The following is a 17982-nucleotide window of genomic DNA, read 5'->3' as shown; positions in this document are numbered from 1 at the left end:
CAATCTAAGTTTGTACCTGAGGCAATGGAGGGTTAAGTGACTTGCCCAAGATCACAAGGAGCAGCAGCGGGATTTGAACTGGCCACCTCTGAATTGCAAGACTGGTACTGTAACCACTAGGCCACTCCTCCACTATACTCTAACAAACTGTCTCTGTGGTATAAACTGGGCAAGGAGAAGCAGCCTTCCCTTTTTGTTCAGATGGCTGCCAGGTGGAGTTCCTGCTTGGGAGACAACATATCTGCGAAAGAGTTATCTTTATGTTTTGAGTTGGCATTTCAGGTGACCCCCAATGTTGGCCTCCACGAGATTCAATTCAAAATTTTACATGATGTGTATATTTCTAAGTGTAAAGGCAATACTATGGGCCTATGGGACTCAGATATCTGTGATATCAAAGTGTGGAGTGGCATGTGGCAGTACTGTTCATTATTTTTTTAGAATGCTCAAAACTTCAGCCTTTCTGGAGTGGGGTTTTTCCGTTCTTGAGGAGCTCCTGCGAGTGGACCTATTTTATTTTATAACATTTGTACCCGTGCTTTCCCACTCATGGCAGGCTCAATGCGGCTTACATGGGGCAATGGAGGGATAAGTGACTTGCCCAGAGTCACAAGGAGCTGACTGTGCCTGAAGTGGGAATCAAACTCAGTTCCTCAGAACCAAAGTCCACCACCCTAACCACTAGGCCACTCCTCCACTCTTATTGGGTTCTGAGTCTGCTTTACTTGCACAAGGCCTTATGGATCATCAGAGACATTTTGTGCTTTTAACGCTAAGACTCATAAGCTGTCTGACATCGGTTGGAGAATTATTGACACAGTAACTGTGGGTAGGGAGGGGGGGCAACATTGTTAAAATACTCAATTATAAAGAGCAGCACTGGATATTTACTCTTGATACATTGCTTCCTCGGGGCCTTAATAACCAATTGGATTGGGGATCCCTTTTATGACGGGATTTATTTCAGGCTTTTGTTTGGATAATAGTGGTAGGCTTTGATTGGAGGGGAATCGTGAGGAGAAGTATATAACCAATGATCTGCGTTGTCGCCATATTCAAGGAAAAATTTAATGATGGCGTTCAACGAGATGAGTTTTATGCTATATATATATATAGAGAGAGAGAGAGAGTGCAGATATAACTATTAGGTGATATGTTTTTACATAATCTTTTTTGAGCATATCTTATCTGTTTATTTTGGTTTTTTAGTGGACCCGGCCCTGACGCAGCTGTAGTGAAACATGTTGCACGTCGGCCAGTGGTCCCGTTGGTCACAACTACATTAAAAGTTAAGTTTTCTTTTTTAAGCTCTAAGATTCACATATAATTGAAATATAAATAAAGTTTGGGACATGCAATGAGATGAGAAATTTGGACCCGTGAAGAGGCAAAGGCGAGTTAAGAGAGTTAAGAGTATTCCTCTCTCTTAATAAATGAATCTCCGCTGCACAATAAGTGCCGCTGAGGTCCATTCTACAAAATATATAAAATAGAGAGAATTGTTTCATTGAAAATTGCCTTATTGAAAATTCAGCTTAAGATTTTAGGCGCTGGGCTTCTTTATGAGTGGTTGATTGTTTAATCTGGCCCCCACCTTGTGAATAAAGGTGAAATCTAAGTTTGACCACTTTAATTAGATGTAATGGCATATAAGATTATATTGCAGCATTGGGTGGGGCAGGGGTCTACTTTATCTGACCATATATATTCACATTGTCTTTGCACTGTAAACAATATTTTTAATATTTGAAGCAAAAAGGTTGAGCACTTATCTGTTGCCTGACGACGGCCACATCCGTTTCACTTAATTGGCTTCTTCAGGGGCTGTGCATCGACTTTTCATACACAAAGGATAGCATTGATCAATTTGTGGTTACATTTTATCCTGTTGGCAATTGGCTTAACAGAGCTTCAAACTCTTTCTGAGGACATGGTGTAAACTCCCTGAGCCAATTCACCAGGCCCCCTCCCTGCCCATCTTCAAATCCTTACTCAAAACCCACCTCTTCAATGTCGCCTTCGGCACCTAACCACCATACCTCTATTCAGGAAATCTAGACTGCCCCAACTTGACATTTCGTCCTTTAGATTGTAAGCTCCTTCGAGCAGGGACTGTCCTTCTTTGTTAAACTGTACAGCACTGCGTAACCCTAGTAGCGCTTTAGAAATGTTAAGTAGTAGTAGTAGGGGCAGGGAGGGGGGATGATAGAGTGGGGGGCTATACACGTAAAATGTGAATGGGGCACATATATTGTTTATGTTCTTTTCCTGGTTGGTTGCTTGGTTTCCTTGTTTTCTTGATTCTGGTTGTTATATTTCCTTCCATTGATTTTTGCTACTGGCTTATAATGTTCATTAATAAACAGATTTACAAAAAAAAAAAAGAGGCCCTAATGGCTCATTTGCATGAAAAACTATTAAACCTAAAATTTACTTAATGGAGGGAGGGGCCTCTTAAATGTTACAACCTAGGAACCACAATACGCATAAATCCAGCATTGCCACAAAGGCTCTAAGGTCATGTAAAAGAGTCACAAACATTTTGGTACTGTGTTGACTCCCGAATCCTGATGGCATAGGATCTAAAACATGAAATCAATCTCAATAACCTTGCATTTTCCTTAGCACTATTGCTTCAAGATCTTTGAACCAGATAAGCTCAGGAGAGCATAGGAAGCGAGCCTACGTGGACAGGTCTACTTACAAAGTCCAGGACCATCAGAGACTTGGCATCCTCATTGGGTGGCTTCACAATTATATCAACAGAAGGAATGAGGTGCAGGGTCAGCTTATCTGCTTCTAAAGTGAATACTGGGGACCTGGACACAACAATTTTCAGTATGACAGCCAGGGAGTCTGGATACAGCTCATTAATCTGTTAAAAAAGAGGTTAACAACATTTAGATTTATTTTATATTCAGTAACATAACATAACATAGTAGATGATGGCAGAAAAAGACCTGCACGGTCCATCCAGTCTGCCCAACAAGATAACTCATATGTGCTACTTTTTGTGTATACCTTACCTTGATTTGTATCTGCCTTTTTCAGGGCACAGACCGTATAAGTCTGCCCAGCACTATCCCTGCCTCCCAACCACCAGCCCCGCCTCTGCCATCCAATCTCCGCTAAGCTCCTGAGGATCCCTTCCTTCCGAACAGGATTCCTTTATGTTTATCCCACGCATGTTTGAATTCCGTTACCGTGTTAGTCCACTTTTAAAGGTAATCAATAGAAACAGAACAAAATAAAACATGGAAAAGAAAATAAAATGATACCTTTTTTATTTTAAGACCTTTGAAGTCAGAATGATTAAATATTTTGACACCCACCAGACAGGACTTAACAAAGATCTGGGTTTTCTAGCCCATTATAAACCATAAAATTCTACTGCTTTGTCACCCTCCCATCTCCATGCATATCTCCCTGTCTCTCACCTATCCACCCTCATCCTGTTAGACTGTCACTGAAATGCTTTGATGTTTCACTTATATATTCTGTCATCTACCAACATTTGCTTATTTCCGATCTGAGGAAGAAGGGCTACCTTCGAAAGCTAATCAAAAATGTATTAAGTTATGTTTTATTTTGTTCTCTTTCTATTGATTTTATATTCAGGAATTCCATTCATACTGAAATTCCAGTCTATCACAAACACTGTTAAGAGCTACAGTCATGTCAAAAACAAAACACAAAGCTGCATTTATTTTGTATGGAGTGGGGAAAGAGTAATGAAAATCAAAGGGGATGAGTAGGGAAACAGAAAGAAAAAGAAACATCTTGCTACTGAGATACCATTTAGAACAGGGATTCTGAACCCATTCCTTGGGACGCACCCAGTCAGTCAGGTTTTCAGGATTGCCACAACGAATATGTATTAAATAAATATGCAGATAATGGAGGAAGTGCATGCAAATTTAACTCATGCATAGCCATTGTGGATATCCTGAAAAATCAGACTGGCTTCATGTGTCCCAAGGACACACAGGGACTGAAATCTAACTTGTTCTCGCACATCCCCGCTCATAGGAGCCAACTTTTCAAAATGATTGAGGGTGCTGAAATTTTTTTTTTTTTTTTTTTTACAGGTTGTGCATTCCCCCTCCCACTCCTCTCCCCCCTCCCTCCGTCTCCTCCGAGTTCCAGGCCCTCCCTCTCCTCCGAGTTCCAGGCCCCCCTCCATCTGAGTTCCAGCCCCCCTCCCCTCCCTTCCTCCCTCCCAGGTCCCCCTCCCTCCAAGTTCCAGCCCCCCTCCCAGGTCCCCCCTCCCTCTCCGAGTTCCAGGTCCCCCTCCCTCTCGTCCGAGTTCCAGGCCCCCCTCTCCTCCGAGTGCCAGTCCGACCCCAGCCAGACCTCTTCTCCCACAACAGTCCTCCGCCCTGCCCCTCGCCTTCCTGTGTGCCACCCAGAATTTAAAAGTCATCTTACCTCGGGGTCCTGGCGGCAGCAGTGAAAGGCGAACAGGCTCGGCACTTCAGCCTTCCCTTCTCTCTCGTCTCAGCTCTGATCCCGCCCTTGCGGAAACAGGAAATGAGGGCAGGACCAGAGCGGAGATGAGAGAGAAGGGAAGGCGGAAGCGCTGAGCCTGCACGCCTTCCACTGCTGCCACCGGGACTCCGAGGTAAGATGACTTTTAAATTCTGGGTGGCACGCAGGAAAGCGATGGGAGAAGAGGGCGGGCAGGTTGGGCTGTCTGGGAACTTCCGGCGGGTCAAATATTGGGGGTGCTCGAGCACCCACAGTACCCAAAGAGTCAGCGCCTATAGGGCACGCTCCTTTTAGTGAAACTGCTCAATTTCACCAAAAGGAGCGTGCCCGACGTGAGGGGAAGAGAGAGCAGGGCAGGCAATGCAGCAGCGCTGGACAAAGTTTTCAGCTGGCGGGGGTTGGGCACCCCTGCCAGCCAACCAGGGGCCCAGAGCAAATTTGAGGGGCCTCAGGTCCTCATGGCCCCATCTAGCTACACCACTGTCACAACCTGCCCTGGGAGGACATTCCAGATATCCACCACCCTCTCCATATAAAATTGTTTCCCGATGTTACTCTAAGTCTCCCATCCTACAATCTCAACTCATATTTAAGGGGTCCTTTTACTAAACTCCCATGGTAACCCTGTGGTAACCAGGCAGCACGTGGTGATGTCCGATTACCGCTGGGTTAGTGCTGCGCTATAAACAATTTTTTCCAGAGCACCAGAAATGTCAAGCCTGAACTACCACAGGTGGCTGCATTGGGCCGGCAGTAGTTTCAGAACAGTGTGTGGTAAGCCCACATTGGACTTACCAACCCTTTGTAAAAGAGCCACAAAATGTCTGTAGCATATCCCTCCCTCCCCCATCCCTCCTGGGTTATTATGATCCTGGTTTATTATTCGAGTCAGATAGACCCGACGTTATGGGATATTATTATGGGAAGACAAGACACCAGCATTTATTCAGTGTTTGAGTTAATATTAACAAAAGTACATGAGACAAACCTCGGGGATGGCGACACTCAAAGCTGCAGTAGTCAGTTCAATCTCAACACCAATCTGCAAAACCAGAACAGTGCAGATCAGCTTCTTTCCCACAGATAACCTTTTTACTGCCCTCCCTTCTACTCCCCCCCCACCCCCGATATTTTTTGGGTTGTAATAGACCTCCTCCAAGCCTTTATTTAAAACTTAATGAAACATATTGCATATCCATTCTCATATTCTCTGCCCTGCCAGTGCTCTGCTAATCTGCTTCCGGAACACAAATGTAATCAAACATATAAACGGCGAGTGACCGTACTCACTCGCAAATGCGCAGTAGAGACTTCCCTCTCTGTCCCGCCCCCGCGTCAATACGTGATGACGGGGGGCGGGACAGAAAGGGAAACTGTGTGAAGGGGATGGAACCGCCGAGGTCGCCACCGCTGCCCCTCCTCCCCCCGAGGTCGCCGCCACTGGTACCCCCCCCCCCGGAGTCGCCACTGCCGCCACCCCTCCACCCGGCCCGTCTCTTCGCCATTCAACTTACATCTCCGCAGCAGGCAGATCAGCTGAGCTGCCGTTGGCCTTCCTTCCCTGCCTGTGTCCCGCCCTCGTCGACGTTACGTCACACGAGGGCGGGACATAGGCAGAGAAGGAAGGCCGACAGGAGCTCAGCTGATCTGCCTGCTGCAGAGTTGTAAGTTGAATACATAGTAACATACATAGTAGATGACGACAGAAAAAGACCTGCACGGTCCATCCAGTCTGCCCAAGAAGATAAATTCATATGTGCTACTTTTTTTATTTGTACTGTCCTCTTCAGTGCACAGACCGTATAAGTCTGGCCAGCCCTATCCCCGCCTCCCAACCACCAACCCCGCCTCCCAACCACCAGCTCTGGCACAGACCGTATAAGTCTGCCCAGCACTATCCCTGCCACCCACCACCGGCTCTGGCACAGACCGTATAAGTCTGCCCAGCACTATCCCCGCCGCCCAACCACCAGCCCCGGCACAGACCGTATAAGTCTGCCCAGCACTAATCCCCCCTCCCAACCACCAGCCCCAGCACAGACCGTATATGTCTGCCCACACTAGCTCCGCCTCCCAACCACCAGCTCTGCCACCCATTCTAGGCTAAGCTCCTGAGGATCCCTTCCTTCTGCACAGGATTCCTTTATGTTTATCCCACTGGTCCCCCTCACATGCTAAGACACCAAACGGGCACCCTATGGGGGCACTGCAGTGGACTTCAGAACTTGCTCACAGGTGCATAGCTCCCTTACCTTGTGTGCTGAGCCCCCAACCCCCCCCCCTAAAACCCACTCCCCACAACTGTACACCACTACCATAGCCCTTAGGGATGAAGGGGGGGCACCTAGATTTGGGTACAGTGGGTTTGTGGTGGGTTTTGGAGGGCTCACATTTACCACCACAAGTGTAACAGGTGGGGGGGATGGGCCTGGGTCCTCCTGCCTGAAGTGTACTGCAGTACCCACTAAAACTGCTCCAGGGACCTGCATACTGCTGTCATGGAGCTGGGTATGATAGTGGAGGCTGGCATAGAGGCTGGAAAAAATATTTTAAACATTTTTGTAGGGTGGGAGGGGGTTAGTGGCCACTGGGGGAGTAAGGGGAGGTCATCCCCGATTCCCTCCAGTGGAAAGCAGTTGAGGACACCCAAAATCGACTTTCGATTATGCCGATTTGGGCCACCCTGTGAGAAGGACGCCCATCTTCCGATTTGTGTTGAAAGATGGGCACCCTTCTTGTTCAAAAATAAGCCTGATAGTTACATAGGTTACTATGAAACTTTGTAAGTCTAAATGTTGAAAATACACCTCTATGTAAGTCTATGTGCTTTGATAATGAGCACCATAATATCTTATAAACTATCATCATACAGGGAAAGAACAAAGGTCCAACAAGCCCAGCATCCTGTTTCCAGCAGTGGCCAATCCAGTAGCGTAGCCAGCGATTAATTTTTGGGTGGGCCTGGAGGTGGACTGGGTGGGCACAGACCTCTTTCCTCTCCACCGTCCACCCCCTGCCCGCCGCCACCACCACATTTTGTGTCCACCCGCGACCGCCCCGCCTGCGACAGCCCCCTGCACTAACCTGAAGCGCGTTCTCCCTCCAATCCAGCACCGGCAATCATAGCCAGCCTTCTACCACGTCCAGCGCGCGTCGTCAGAGCTTCTTCTCAGGCGCATCCCGCCTACTCTGCAACTTCCTGCTGGACGTGGTAGAAGGCTGGCTATGATCGCCGGTGCTGGATTGGAGGGAGAACGCGCTTCAGGTCAGTGCAGGGGGCTGTCGCGGGCGGGGCAGGCCTGTAGCAAAAGTGGGTGGGCCTGGGCCCATCCAGGCCCACCCGTGGCTACGCCCCTGGGCCAATCCAGGTCACAAGTACCTGGCAAGATCCCAAAAGAGTAAAACTGATTTTATGCTGCTTATCCCAGGAATAGATAGTGGGTTTTCCCACATCCATCTTAACAATAGTTTATGAGGTTTTCTTTTAGAAATTTGTCCAAACTTTTTTTAAACCCTGCTAAACTGGTTTTACCACATTCTCTTATGGAGCTGACTTATCTTTCAGTTTCTTATGTTGGCTCCAGACATGCCAGCAGTTCAGAACTCTTGCAAAAAAGATTTTGCAGAACCCTGGAGAATAGTTTTCAAAGTGACTTATGGGGCTAAAAGCCACTCAGCTGAATGAAAATTGCCAGCTCCCCATGCAGCTAGGAGGTCACATGTTCTTCCACAGTGTGTGGAGTTTATCCACATTGAGATATTCCCAGAAGCTTATGTAGATCATGGGAAGAAATGTATGTATGTAGATTTTTATTTTCAACTCTACATGCAATCTTTTCCAGTAAAACTATATGCACAGAAATAGCAGGTTCAAGTGGGTAGCCTTGGGGAAAGTCACTTCTTATCTACGGAAGTAAGCAGTATGGAATCTATCTACTTTTTGGGATCCTGCCATTCGGGATTCTTCAAGTTTTAATTAAGCAGCAAATTGCTGTTGTTGCTAAGTTCTGTTTTTTTAAGATTCATTTAATGACAAGACTTAAAAATTTGCGTTCTTTATAGAACGTTTGATCCGTGCTGCAGAGTTATGTTCTTCCTCATCTGGATTACTGCAATGCTCTCCTTTGTGGTTCTCCTCAAAAGTCACCGAGAGCACTGCAGGTGACTCAAAACTCTGCAGTTTGGATAATTGGTTGGAAGAGTAAGATGGACTATATTACTCCCCAGTTGAATAAGTTGAATTGGCTTCCAGTGGTTTGGTGCATTAAGTTTAAAATGTTGTGGTTGGGCTTCAAGGCTGTGCATGGGGGTACCCTGGTGGCCCTTATGCAGGCACTTATGGCCTATAATCCGCGGGTTTTAAGATCTCAAAATGAGTGCTTTTTGGATGTTCCATCATTTTGCCAGGTCCATCATAACGAGAGCCATTTGTGAATGTTTTTTGTAGTTGGGCCCACCTTGTGGAATGCCCTTCCTTTGGAAATGCGCCAAATCGCTTCTTTGTCAATGTTTAAAAAAACAATTGAAAATATATTTGTTTCATGGGCTTTCTGTTGATTTTGGATTTTGATGTTAGTTATAGTCTGGTTTTAGGGTGTGTGTTTTTTTGCTTTTATTTATTTTATGTTTTATTGTAGTTTTGTTATATGTTTGTTGTATGTGATATTTTTGCTTTATGGATGTTCTGCTATAACCCACTTAGATGGAACAGATAGATAGGATATAAGTTTGATAAATACTTGTGACCTGGCTTGGCCACCTGGGAACAGGATACTGGGCTTGATGGGCACTTTGGCCTGACACAGTCTGACAGTTTTTACGTTCCTATGCACCAAGTTTCAAGAAAAATACAAGTATGCGTTTGTCTTGAGAACTGTGACAAAACTTTTGTGTAAAAACTATATGCAGCCTTTTTGGATGTAAGTAAAATTACTTTCCACAGAAAGACTGCATGGTGATGAGTATATGCATACTTTTCTGTATGTGAATGTTCAGGGGCAGATTTTGCGTGTAATATGACTGCTACACACAGACATTTACGCCTGCTTCCGAGAAGGTATAAAAATCTGTAGCTTTGTTCGTTGCAATTTTGAGTACTTTTATTGTTATGTTAGAGCTGCGGAGGAATTAATTTATTAAGGACATAGAAAGTTAGGTCAAGATTGGAAAATCCTGGATAGGCTGTCACACTGGGCCTCAAATATTGCATCACATGTTTTCTTCAAAGCAAGATTGTTTTGGGAACTTCAAGCAAGAACTTGCAGATGGAGGGCTTTGATGCAGTATCTATGCCTGACAACACAGCTTCCTGAGCTGTAAAAGAAAATGGTCTCATTTCAGCTTGCATAAATACTTGAGCAGTGACCAATCAGGAAAACCATTATGTAGCCCAAAACAAGCTGGGCCTTTGAGCTGGAAAATGCTCTCTTCTTAGAGCTCATTACATTCCATGGACAGAAATCATATTAAGGCCGGGGTAGAGGCCTACTGTGCCAGAACATGATGCAGTCACAGTGCCCTGAACAACTCAAGGCCCTGGAGGCGATAGCTGGAACTTGGGCGCCATCCCGGGAGAACAGATCGATCTGACACGATCTGACATACAACGTGCAGGACATCAGACTCACAGAAACAGAAGCCTTGCAGATCGGCAACGCAACCGCGCCGGAGAAGGTACCCGATGGCGGGAGAGGGTTGGCAGCAGCGGGAAGGAGGGGGTCGAAAAGGTTGGCGCCGGGGGGGAGTCAAAGGTGGTGGTGGTGGCGGGGGGGGGGGGGGTTGGCGGCACCAGGGGGGGTAAAATGTGCCCCCTCACCTCAGGCTCTGGATCCCCCTCCCGCCGAGTCTGGCTATGCCCCTGCTTTACAGAATACTAGCTTAGTGTGCATTTCATACATATTCAAGCAAGAAACTTTGTGCACTTCTTCATCTGACTCGCACCTCACGGTCCTCACATCTCCTTCCTGCACACCATGCTGAGCGCCAGCCGCTGCATCTCCCACTTCTTCCACCCGCTGCAGGGCTGCTGCACATCTCGCACTCTGGCTGACCTGCGCCCGACAGGTGAGGACAGGGGACTCTGGGTTGCTCTCTCGGGTTAGGTCAGAGGCGAGGTCCCCGACAGACGGTTCCACAGCTGGAGGTGTTAGTCTCCTCTGGCAGGTCCCTTTTTATGGGCTGTGATCTTCTATCGCTCAATTTCATCTGACTTTCCTATAAGACTCTGGTCATATGCATTCATTCTAACAGTCTCTGCTCTGTTACACCTATTATGTAAACTGCACTGAACCCTAGTGAGGGGATTTTAGTGGTATAAAAGACCTGATTTGATTTGATTTATGCCTGTCAAAGGCTGGTGTAAAGTAAATCCTCATACCCAACTGATGGCAGTTAGGCACAGAAACACAGGTATTCTATAACATAGTGCCTAATTTCGGGGAACACCCCTGACCTGTCCATGCCTTCCCATGGCCACACCCCCTCCGCATAACTCCTCATTACTGCTAATTAAGTGCTTCTCAGTTCCAATAACTGATTGTTAGCACATAATTAACTACTCTGATTTTGCATACCTACTTCCTTGATAAAATCACTCTGCTCCACTCCACCTTTCCTTCCTCACCACCTCTACCTTCCACTCTCCTGCCCATTTGGACCCTTTGCCCTCTTCTCCTCCCTCTCTCACACTTGGTCGTGCTTCGACCTTTCCTCCCTCACGTCTCTTGAGAAGTTTTTACGTCTGTGCGTAAAACTACATGCCCCCCTTGATCTTATTCCTTCCTAATGGTTGAACATCAACACTTTTGGTTTACTCCCTCTTCGTCTGTCCATGGTAATTAAGTCTCTGTCCTCTGGTTCAGTCCCCTCTGCCTGGAAAACTGCTATTGCCAAACCTGTCTTTAAGAAGCCTTCTCTGGATCCTTGACTTCCAGATAGTTAGAGGCCTATCTCCACCTTGGCCTTCCTTTCTAAACAAACTGAGAAAATTGTTGTAACCCAATTTAACCAGCATCTAGAGTCTTACTGCTACTACTCCCACTTTCTTCACCCTTTCCAATCTGGATTTTGCCAGGGCCATTCCACCAAGACCATCATGATCTCTCTTCTGAATGACCTGCACGCTTCCCTTGATCGTGGCTATTTCACTCTTCTCTTTGGATCTAAGTGCAGCTTTTGACCTGGTTAGAAACTCCCTTCTTCTGGAACGATTGGACTCTCTGGGCATCTCAGGCTCAGTTTTCCATTGGTTCTCTTCTTTTCTGTCAGGTTGGTCTTTTTCGGTCATGATCTCTCACTCCTGTTTTCTGTCTCTCCCCCTCCCTTGCAGTGTCTTTAATATTTTTCTCAGCCCTTTGGCTTCCCTGATTCAGTCTACTACTGTCAAATTCTACATCTATGCCAATGATACCCTTTTAGTGTTCCCCCCCAAATCCCTCAAACCTTGATTTAGGCACCCTCTAATCTCGTTTAGATACAATTGACTCCTGGCTGACTAATAATCGTCTAGTTCTCAGCCCATCAAAATATGTGGCCCTCTAGATTACTGGTCATTCATCCTCACCCTCCCTTGTACCAAATGCTGCTTATAAACATGGGCTCCATCCTAGCGGTGAATGCCCATTTCAATAAGTGCTGTTGATACCTGAAAACGTTCTGTTATATATCTGTTAAGATTCAGAACAGCTGAGTCACACTCACCGTTTGACCTGTAATCTCAAAATTCAGGAGCCCTGACTCCTGTATGGCTGTGTACAATAAAACAAAGACATTTTCGGACAGTGCCAGGCTGAGCAGTGGGCTAGAGGAGCTGCTGGGTGCTGGAAGGGAGATGGAAATGGGGGCCAAGTCTAGATCCAGCTTCTCACCCGATATGTAGAAAATGACCTGAAGAACCAAAAACAGAAACATTCACCATGAGGCGCTAGATGAGACAGAATAAACACACATATAAAGATAGAAATCTGTATCTAATCTTCCAATATACAGGGTGAGGGGAAAAAAAAGTAACCCCCCCCCCCCAAGAGTTTTTTGCCGTTTTCTCAGCAATCGCTTTCAATGTCAAAATTTGCAGCTTCATTTGCTGTTACTGTCTACATTTATGTGCCAAGTGGAATGAGATTATCTTTAAACACAGTGAAGTTACAGACTTTTTAGCGTGACCATCCAGCGAGTTTCGAGAATTCAAAATGTTTGCACTGTTAAATTACCAATATTTGAAAAAAAGGGGGGGGCGGGGGCACCAGCTTACTGTTAATGATGTCACAGTGACGTAGACTTTTGTCTGAGGAGCAATGTTGGAGGCCTATCACGAGCTCCACCAAAAGCCGCAAGCAATCGCCAAACTCAAGAAAGCACTGCAGGAGATCTGGGACAACCTGGCAGAGGGACTGCTCATAAGGCTGTTAAAAACTTCCCAAAGCAACTGAAGGCCTGTGTTAAAGCTGGGGACGGACACTTTGAGCATTCACAGTGACTGCAAAATTCTGACACATTGTTAATTGTATCGTTTGAATGATGTTATTTTACTGTGTTTTAGCTCGAAAATTTTTAATGCGCAAAAATCGCTAGGTAGTAACACTAAAATGTCAGTAACATCAACATAGCTTAAAATAATTAAATGTTGTTTAATAATAATATGCAACTATGATGACTAAATAAGTATGTAAAATTTCTTATTGAAATTCAAAGCGGTTCCTGAGAAAACGGCAAAAAACTTTAGGGTGGGGGTCCTTTTTTTGCCTCACCCTGTAAAGTAGAGGTATTTATTTATTTACTAGTAAATAAGGCCCGTTTCTGAGACAAATGAAACGGGCGCTAGCAAGGTTTTCCTGTGAGTGTGTTTGCTTGAGAGAGAGTGTGTGTGAGAGTGACTGTGTGAGTAAGAGAGTGAATGTGAGAGTGTGTGTGTGTGTGTGTGTGTGTGTGACAGAGAGAGAGTGTGTCTGTGAGACAGAGTGTGTGTGTGAGGCAGAGAGTGCGTGCGAGTGTGTATGTGAGACACAGTGACTGTGAGACAGAGTGTGTTGCACACAGATACACTGTGTGTGAGAGAGAGTGTGCAAGAGTATGTGTGCAATACACAGACTCTCTGTGAGTCCAAGAGAGTGTATTTAAGCGAGTGTGTGAGACCGAGAGTGTGTGTGAGACCGACTGTGTAACACATAGAGAGTGAATGTGATTCAGTGTGAGACTGTGTGAGAGAGAGAAAGACACTGACTGTGAGAGAGTGTGTGTGACAGAGATACCTCCCCCCTCCCTCTGTGGTCTCTAGACCCCCTCCCCCCTCTGAGGTCTGAGGACCCCCTCCCCCTTCCCCCCCCTCCTGTGGTTTCAGGTCTCCCAGCCTCTCCCCCCCCTCTGCATGGTTTGCAGCACCGTGCGAGTGTGTGTGTGTGTGACAGAGAGAGAGTGTGTCTGTGAGACAGATAGTGTGTGTGTGAGGCAGAGAGAGTGTGCGATTCTGCTGTCTCCCCCTGCCCCCCTGCAGCCACCCAGCGTTTTTGCTCTCTCTCCTGCCCCCCAGTCACCCAGCGAATCTGTTCTCTTCCCTGCCCCCCCTACAGCCACCCATCGATTCTGCTGTTTCCCTTGCCCCCCTTCAGCCACCCAGCGATTCTGGTCTGTCCCCTGCCCCCCCCCCCCCCCCAGCAATTCTGCTGTCTCCCCTGCCCCCTTGCAGCTACCCAGCGAATCTGCTCTCTTCCCTGCCCCCTTGCAGCCACCCAACGATTGTGCTGTGCCCCTGCCCCCCCCATCTTCCTCCTCTGCATCCACCCAGCGATTGTGCTCTCTCCCCCGACCCCCCCCCCTTCAGCCACCTATCGTTTTTCCTCATCTCTCTTCTCTCTATTTAAAACGCACCTCCAACGTTCTTTTGAAGCCTCCAAAAGATCCAACGTTTGTGTGGTGGTGTAGATCGATGTCTGCCTCACCCTCGCGTCAAACATGATGACGTCGAGGGTGTAGCGATGCGATTGGTTGAGTGCCATTGCTCCGCCCTCGACGTCACCACGTTTGACGCGAGGGCGGGGCAAACACTCATGGGCAAATTTTGATCTACACCACCATGGATTTAGAACGTTGGGACTTGTGGAGGCTTCATTAGAACGTTGGAGGTGCATTTTATATAGAGAGATGTAGGATGCACAGGTGGATAGGGGACGTTGTCATTATTATACCATGTTATGCTGATCTCATGCAGGTGGATTGGGGTGATCATGTTATGTTATGCTGATATGCAGGTGTACAGTGATTGTTGTATGTGTGTAATGCTGAAGATACACAGGTAGCTGGCGGATTATTGTACACTTTATTCTGAAGATCCATAAATGGATAGTAGTTGGTGTGAGACACAGGTTATGCAAAGGGTACACGAATGGTTGGTTAGTGTTGGTTATGAGTTACACCGAGGGCATCACGTGTGGTCACTTACATTCAGACCGAAATCTACAACCTCGGTAGTTGTTTCAGGAACTCTGGTCAGAGTGTACTGGATCTGGGACACAGGGCCAAAGGCAGTCAGAGCTTTAAAAATTAAAACAGGATACAACGTTAATATAAAAAGTGAACTTGATACTGTAGATAGATGTATCTAGAAAGCTGATACAACGAGGGAGATGGCGAGATACCAACAGCTGGACTAATTTGAGACAGAGTATTCTGCAACAGTCATCGATTATTCCACTGCTTACCGAACCTTTTCAGGCCACGACCCCAAGATTGTTGCCATAGCAATCTCCCAACCCCCCACCAAGGTGCATCAGCATGACACGCCTATGTACTTCCGGGGTGGGTCGTGACCCCAAATGTGGCACGTGTGACCCTTTGCGGAAAGCACTGCATTAATCAGTACAGTTTGTTAGCTAACTTTTTCTGTGTCATGAAGAAAGGACACAGAGACCTTGATGCTCAGAAGGAATTGCAGGTGCTAAAGGCATTAGCACAAGACTATCACCCACATTTGTAATCGTCAATGTGAAATAACAAAGCCCTGGTGGCCTAGCAGTGGCCCCTCCCAACCCTCTCCTACCTTGAGGAAGGAGGAGGAACGGAGTCCTAGTCCCTCCTCCTGTTGGGTGTGCCATCAAAATGGTGACGCCCTGCCATTGGGTGGGGCTTAACTACCACATAAGTACGCATGCCCAGGTATAATTCTCCTGCAGAGCTCGAAACAGCTCCTTAATACTCAGCGCTGACATTGCACCTAACTTTGCATGTCATTAGCGCTGAGCATTAGGGAGCTGTGTTGTAGCCAGGGGCTTAGCCAGACACCCAGTTTTGAGTGACACGAGCCCAAGATGGGTGGGCAGAACTCTGCCTTGTCCCACAAGTGATTTGGTCTCTCCCTTTCTCGCCTGCATGCCATATGGTCTCTCAGAGATCCCCCTCCCTCGCATACCTTTTAAATAGCACCGTCAGCGAGCAGCAGCTAATACACACTGCTCATGTTGGCCCCATAGCCTTCCCTCTGATGCAACTTCCTGTTTCCGCATAGGCGGGAATACATCAGAGGGAAGACTGTGGGGCTGGTGCGAGCAGTTTGTATCGGTCGTTGCTCACGGTAGGCAAAGATCTGCTATTTACAAAGTATGCAAGAGAGACAGTTGTTGGAAGTTTTCAGCTGGCGGGGCTTAGGGATCCCTGCCAGCCACATCATAGGTGTGCTGCTACTTGATGGGCCTGAACTCAAAGTGGGTGGGCTTGGGCCAGCGGTGTGCTGGTAAATTTTTAACAACAGGCTCTTTCTCCGGACGTAGCCAGCTCTGCAGTTGGAAGGGCCAGGGGTGGCCGGGGGGGGGGGGGGGGCGGGGAGCAACACTTGCCTCTCTCTCCTTCCTCCCTTCGTGCGGGCACGCTCGGCATACAGGTACCTTTGTTGGCAGCCAATAAATGGACTGCCACCACTCCCAACGTCTTGCTCTGAGCAGCATTCTGAAACTTCTCACACATGCTGGAGAAGTCCCAGCCTGCTGCTCAGAGCTGGAAACAAGGAGCGGGGAGCAGCAGCAGTCTATTTACTTGGCTGGCAGGGCTCAGCATCCCCACCAGCAAAGTAAAAGAGAATTCAGCAGGGGGCCCAAGCCCACATTTTGGGAGCCAGTTGTTAAAGTAGCCATGGAGGGCCCTACTTTAACAACCGGCTCTTGCGAGCCTGTGAGAGCCTGCTCCAGCACATCACTGGCTTGGGCCCACCCTTGTCTATGCCACTGGTTGTAGTAGTGTTGGGGTGGTATTTTTCTGGCACTGTACTGAACAGCACCGGAATTTTGATTATCTGTCCCAGACTTTGGCATCTTAGGAGTAATTTTGCAAGCCTTTTTCTGTATAAAACAGTGTTTTATTCACAGAAAGAGTTGCTTAAAAAATTACCCAGAGGTATATACACATAAATGTATGCACTACTGACACATGGAGGGGCATAATCGAAAGGGACGCCCAAGTTTTTCTGAGGACGTCCTCACAGGACGTCCCCCATGAAGGGGTGGGGAAACCCATATTATCGAAACAAGATGGACGTCCATCTTTTGTTTCGATAATATGGTCGGGGACACCCAAATCTGGAAATTTAGGTCGACCTTAGAGATGGTCGTCCTTAGACTTGGTCGTTTCTGATTTTCAGTGATAATGGAAACTGAGGACGCCCATCTCAGAAACGACCAAATCCAAGCCCTTTGGTCGTGGGAGGAGCCAGCATTCACAGTGCACTGGTCCCCCTCACATGCCAGGACACCAACCGGGCACCCTAGGGAGCATTGCAGTGGACTTCAGAAATTGCTCCCAGGTGCATAGCTCCCTTACCGTGTATGCTGAGCCCCCCAAAACCCACTACCCACAACTGTACACCACTACCATAGCCCTTATGGGTGAAGGGGGGCACCTAGATGTGAGTACAGTGGGTTTGTGGTGGGTTTTGACAGGTGGGGAGGATGGGCCTGGGTCTGCCTGCCTGCAGTGCACTGCACCCACTAAAACTGCTCCAGGGACCCGCATACTGCTGCGATGGACCTGAGTATGACATTTGAGGCTGGCATAGAGGCTGGCAAAAAAATATTTTTAAAGAATGTTTTGAGGGTTTTTGAGGGGGAGTAAGGGGAGGTCATCCCCGATTCCCTTCGGTGGTCATCTGGTCAGTTCAGGTACCTTTTCTTGGCTTGGTTGTAACAAAAAAGGACCAAGTAAAGCCGTCCAAGTGCTCATCAGGGACGCCCTTCCTTTTTCGATTATGGGTCGAGGATGCCCATGTGTTAGGCATGCCCAAGTCCCGCCTTCACTATGCCTCCGACATGCCCCTGGGATCTTTGGTCGTCCCTGCGATGGAAAGCAGTTGGGGACGCCCAAAATCGGCTTTCGATTATGCCGATTTGGGCGACCCTGTGAGAAGGATACCCATCTTGTGATTTGTGTTGAAAGATGGGCGTTCTTCTCTTTCGAAAATAAACCTGATAGTAACATATCATAGTAACATAGTAGATGACGGCAGATAAAGACCTGTAC

General features: G+C 47.3%; 1 protein-coding gene across 1 annotated transcript in view; it reads right to left on the bottom strand.

The window, feature by feature from the left end:
- LOC115466289 (BPI fold-containing family B member 2-like) overlaps window positions 1–17982 on the bottom strand; it is a 97512-nt gene that overhangs the window by 24877 nt on the left and 54653 nt on the right. Inside the window, exons 8-11 of the mRNA XM_030197488.1 lie at window positions 14921–15012; window positions 12187–12372; window positions 5477–5530; window positions 2705–2875 (exon numbers count right to left, since the gene is read on the bottom strand). Coding sequence (XP_030053348.1) covers window positions 2705–2875; window positions 5477–5530; window positions 12187–12372; window positions 14921–15012 — 503 coding nt within the window. The remainder of the gene's footprint in view (window positions 1–2704; window positions 2876–5476; window positions 5531–12186; window positions 12373–14920; window positions 15013–17982) is intronic.

This window comes from Microcaecilia unicolor, chromosome 1, assembly GCF_901765095.1.
Source record: "Microcaecilia unicolor chromosome 1, aMicUni1.1, whole genome shotgun sequence".
In the NCBI taxonomy this organism is placed as follows: Eukaryota; Metazoa; Chordata; class Amphibia; order Gymnophiona; family Siphonopidae; genus Microcaecilia; species Microcaecilia unicolor.
This window is presented reverse-complemented; position numbering and strand designations above follow the sequence as displayed.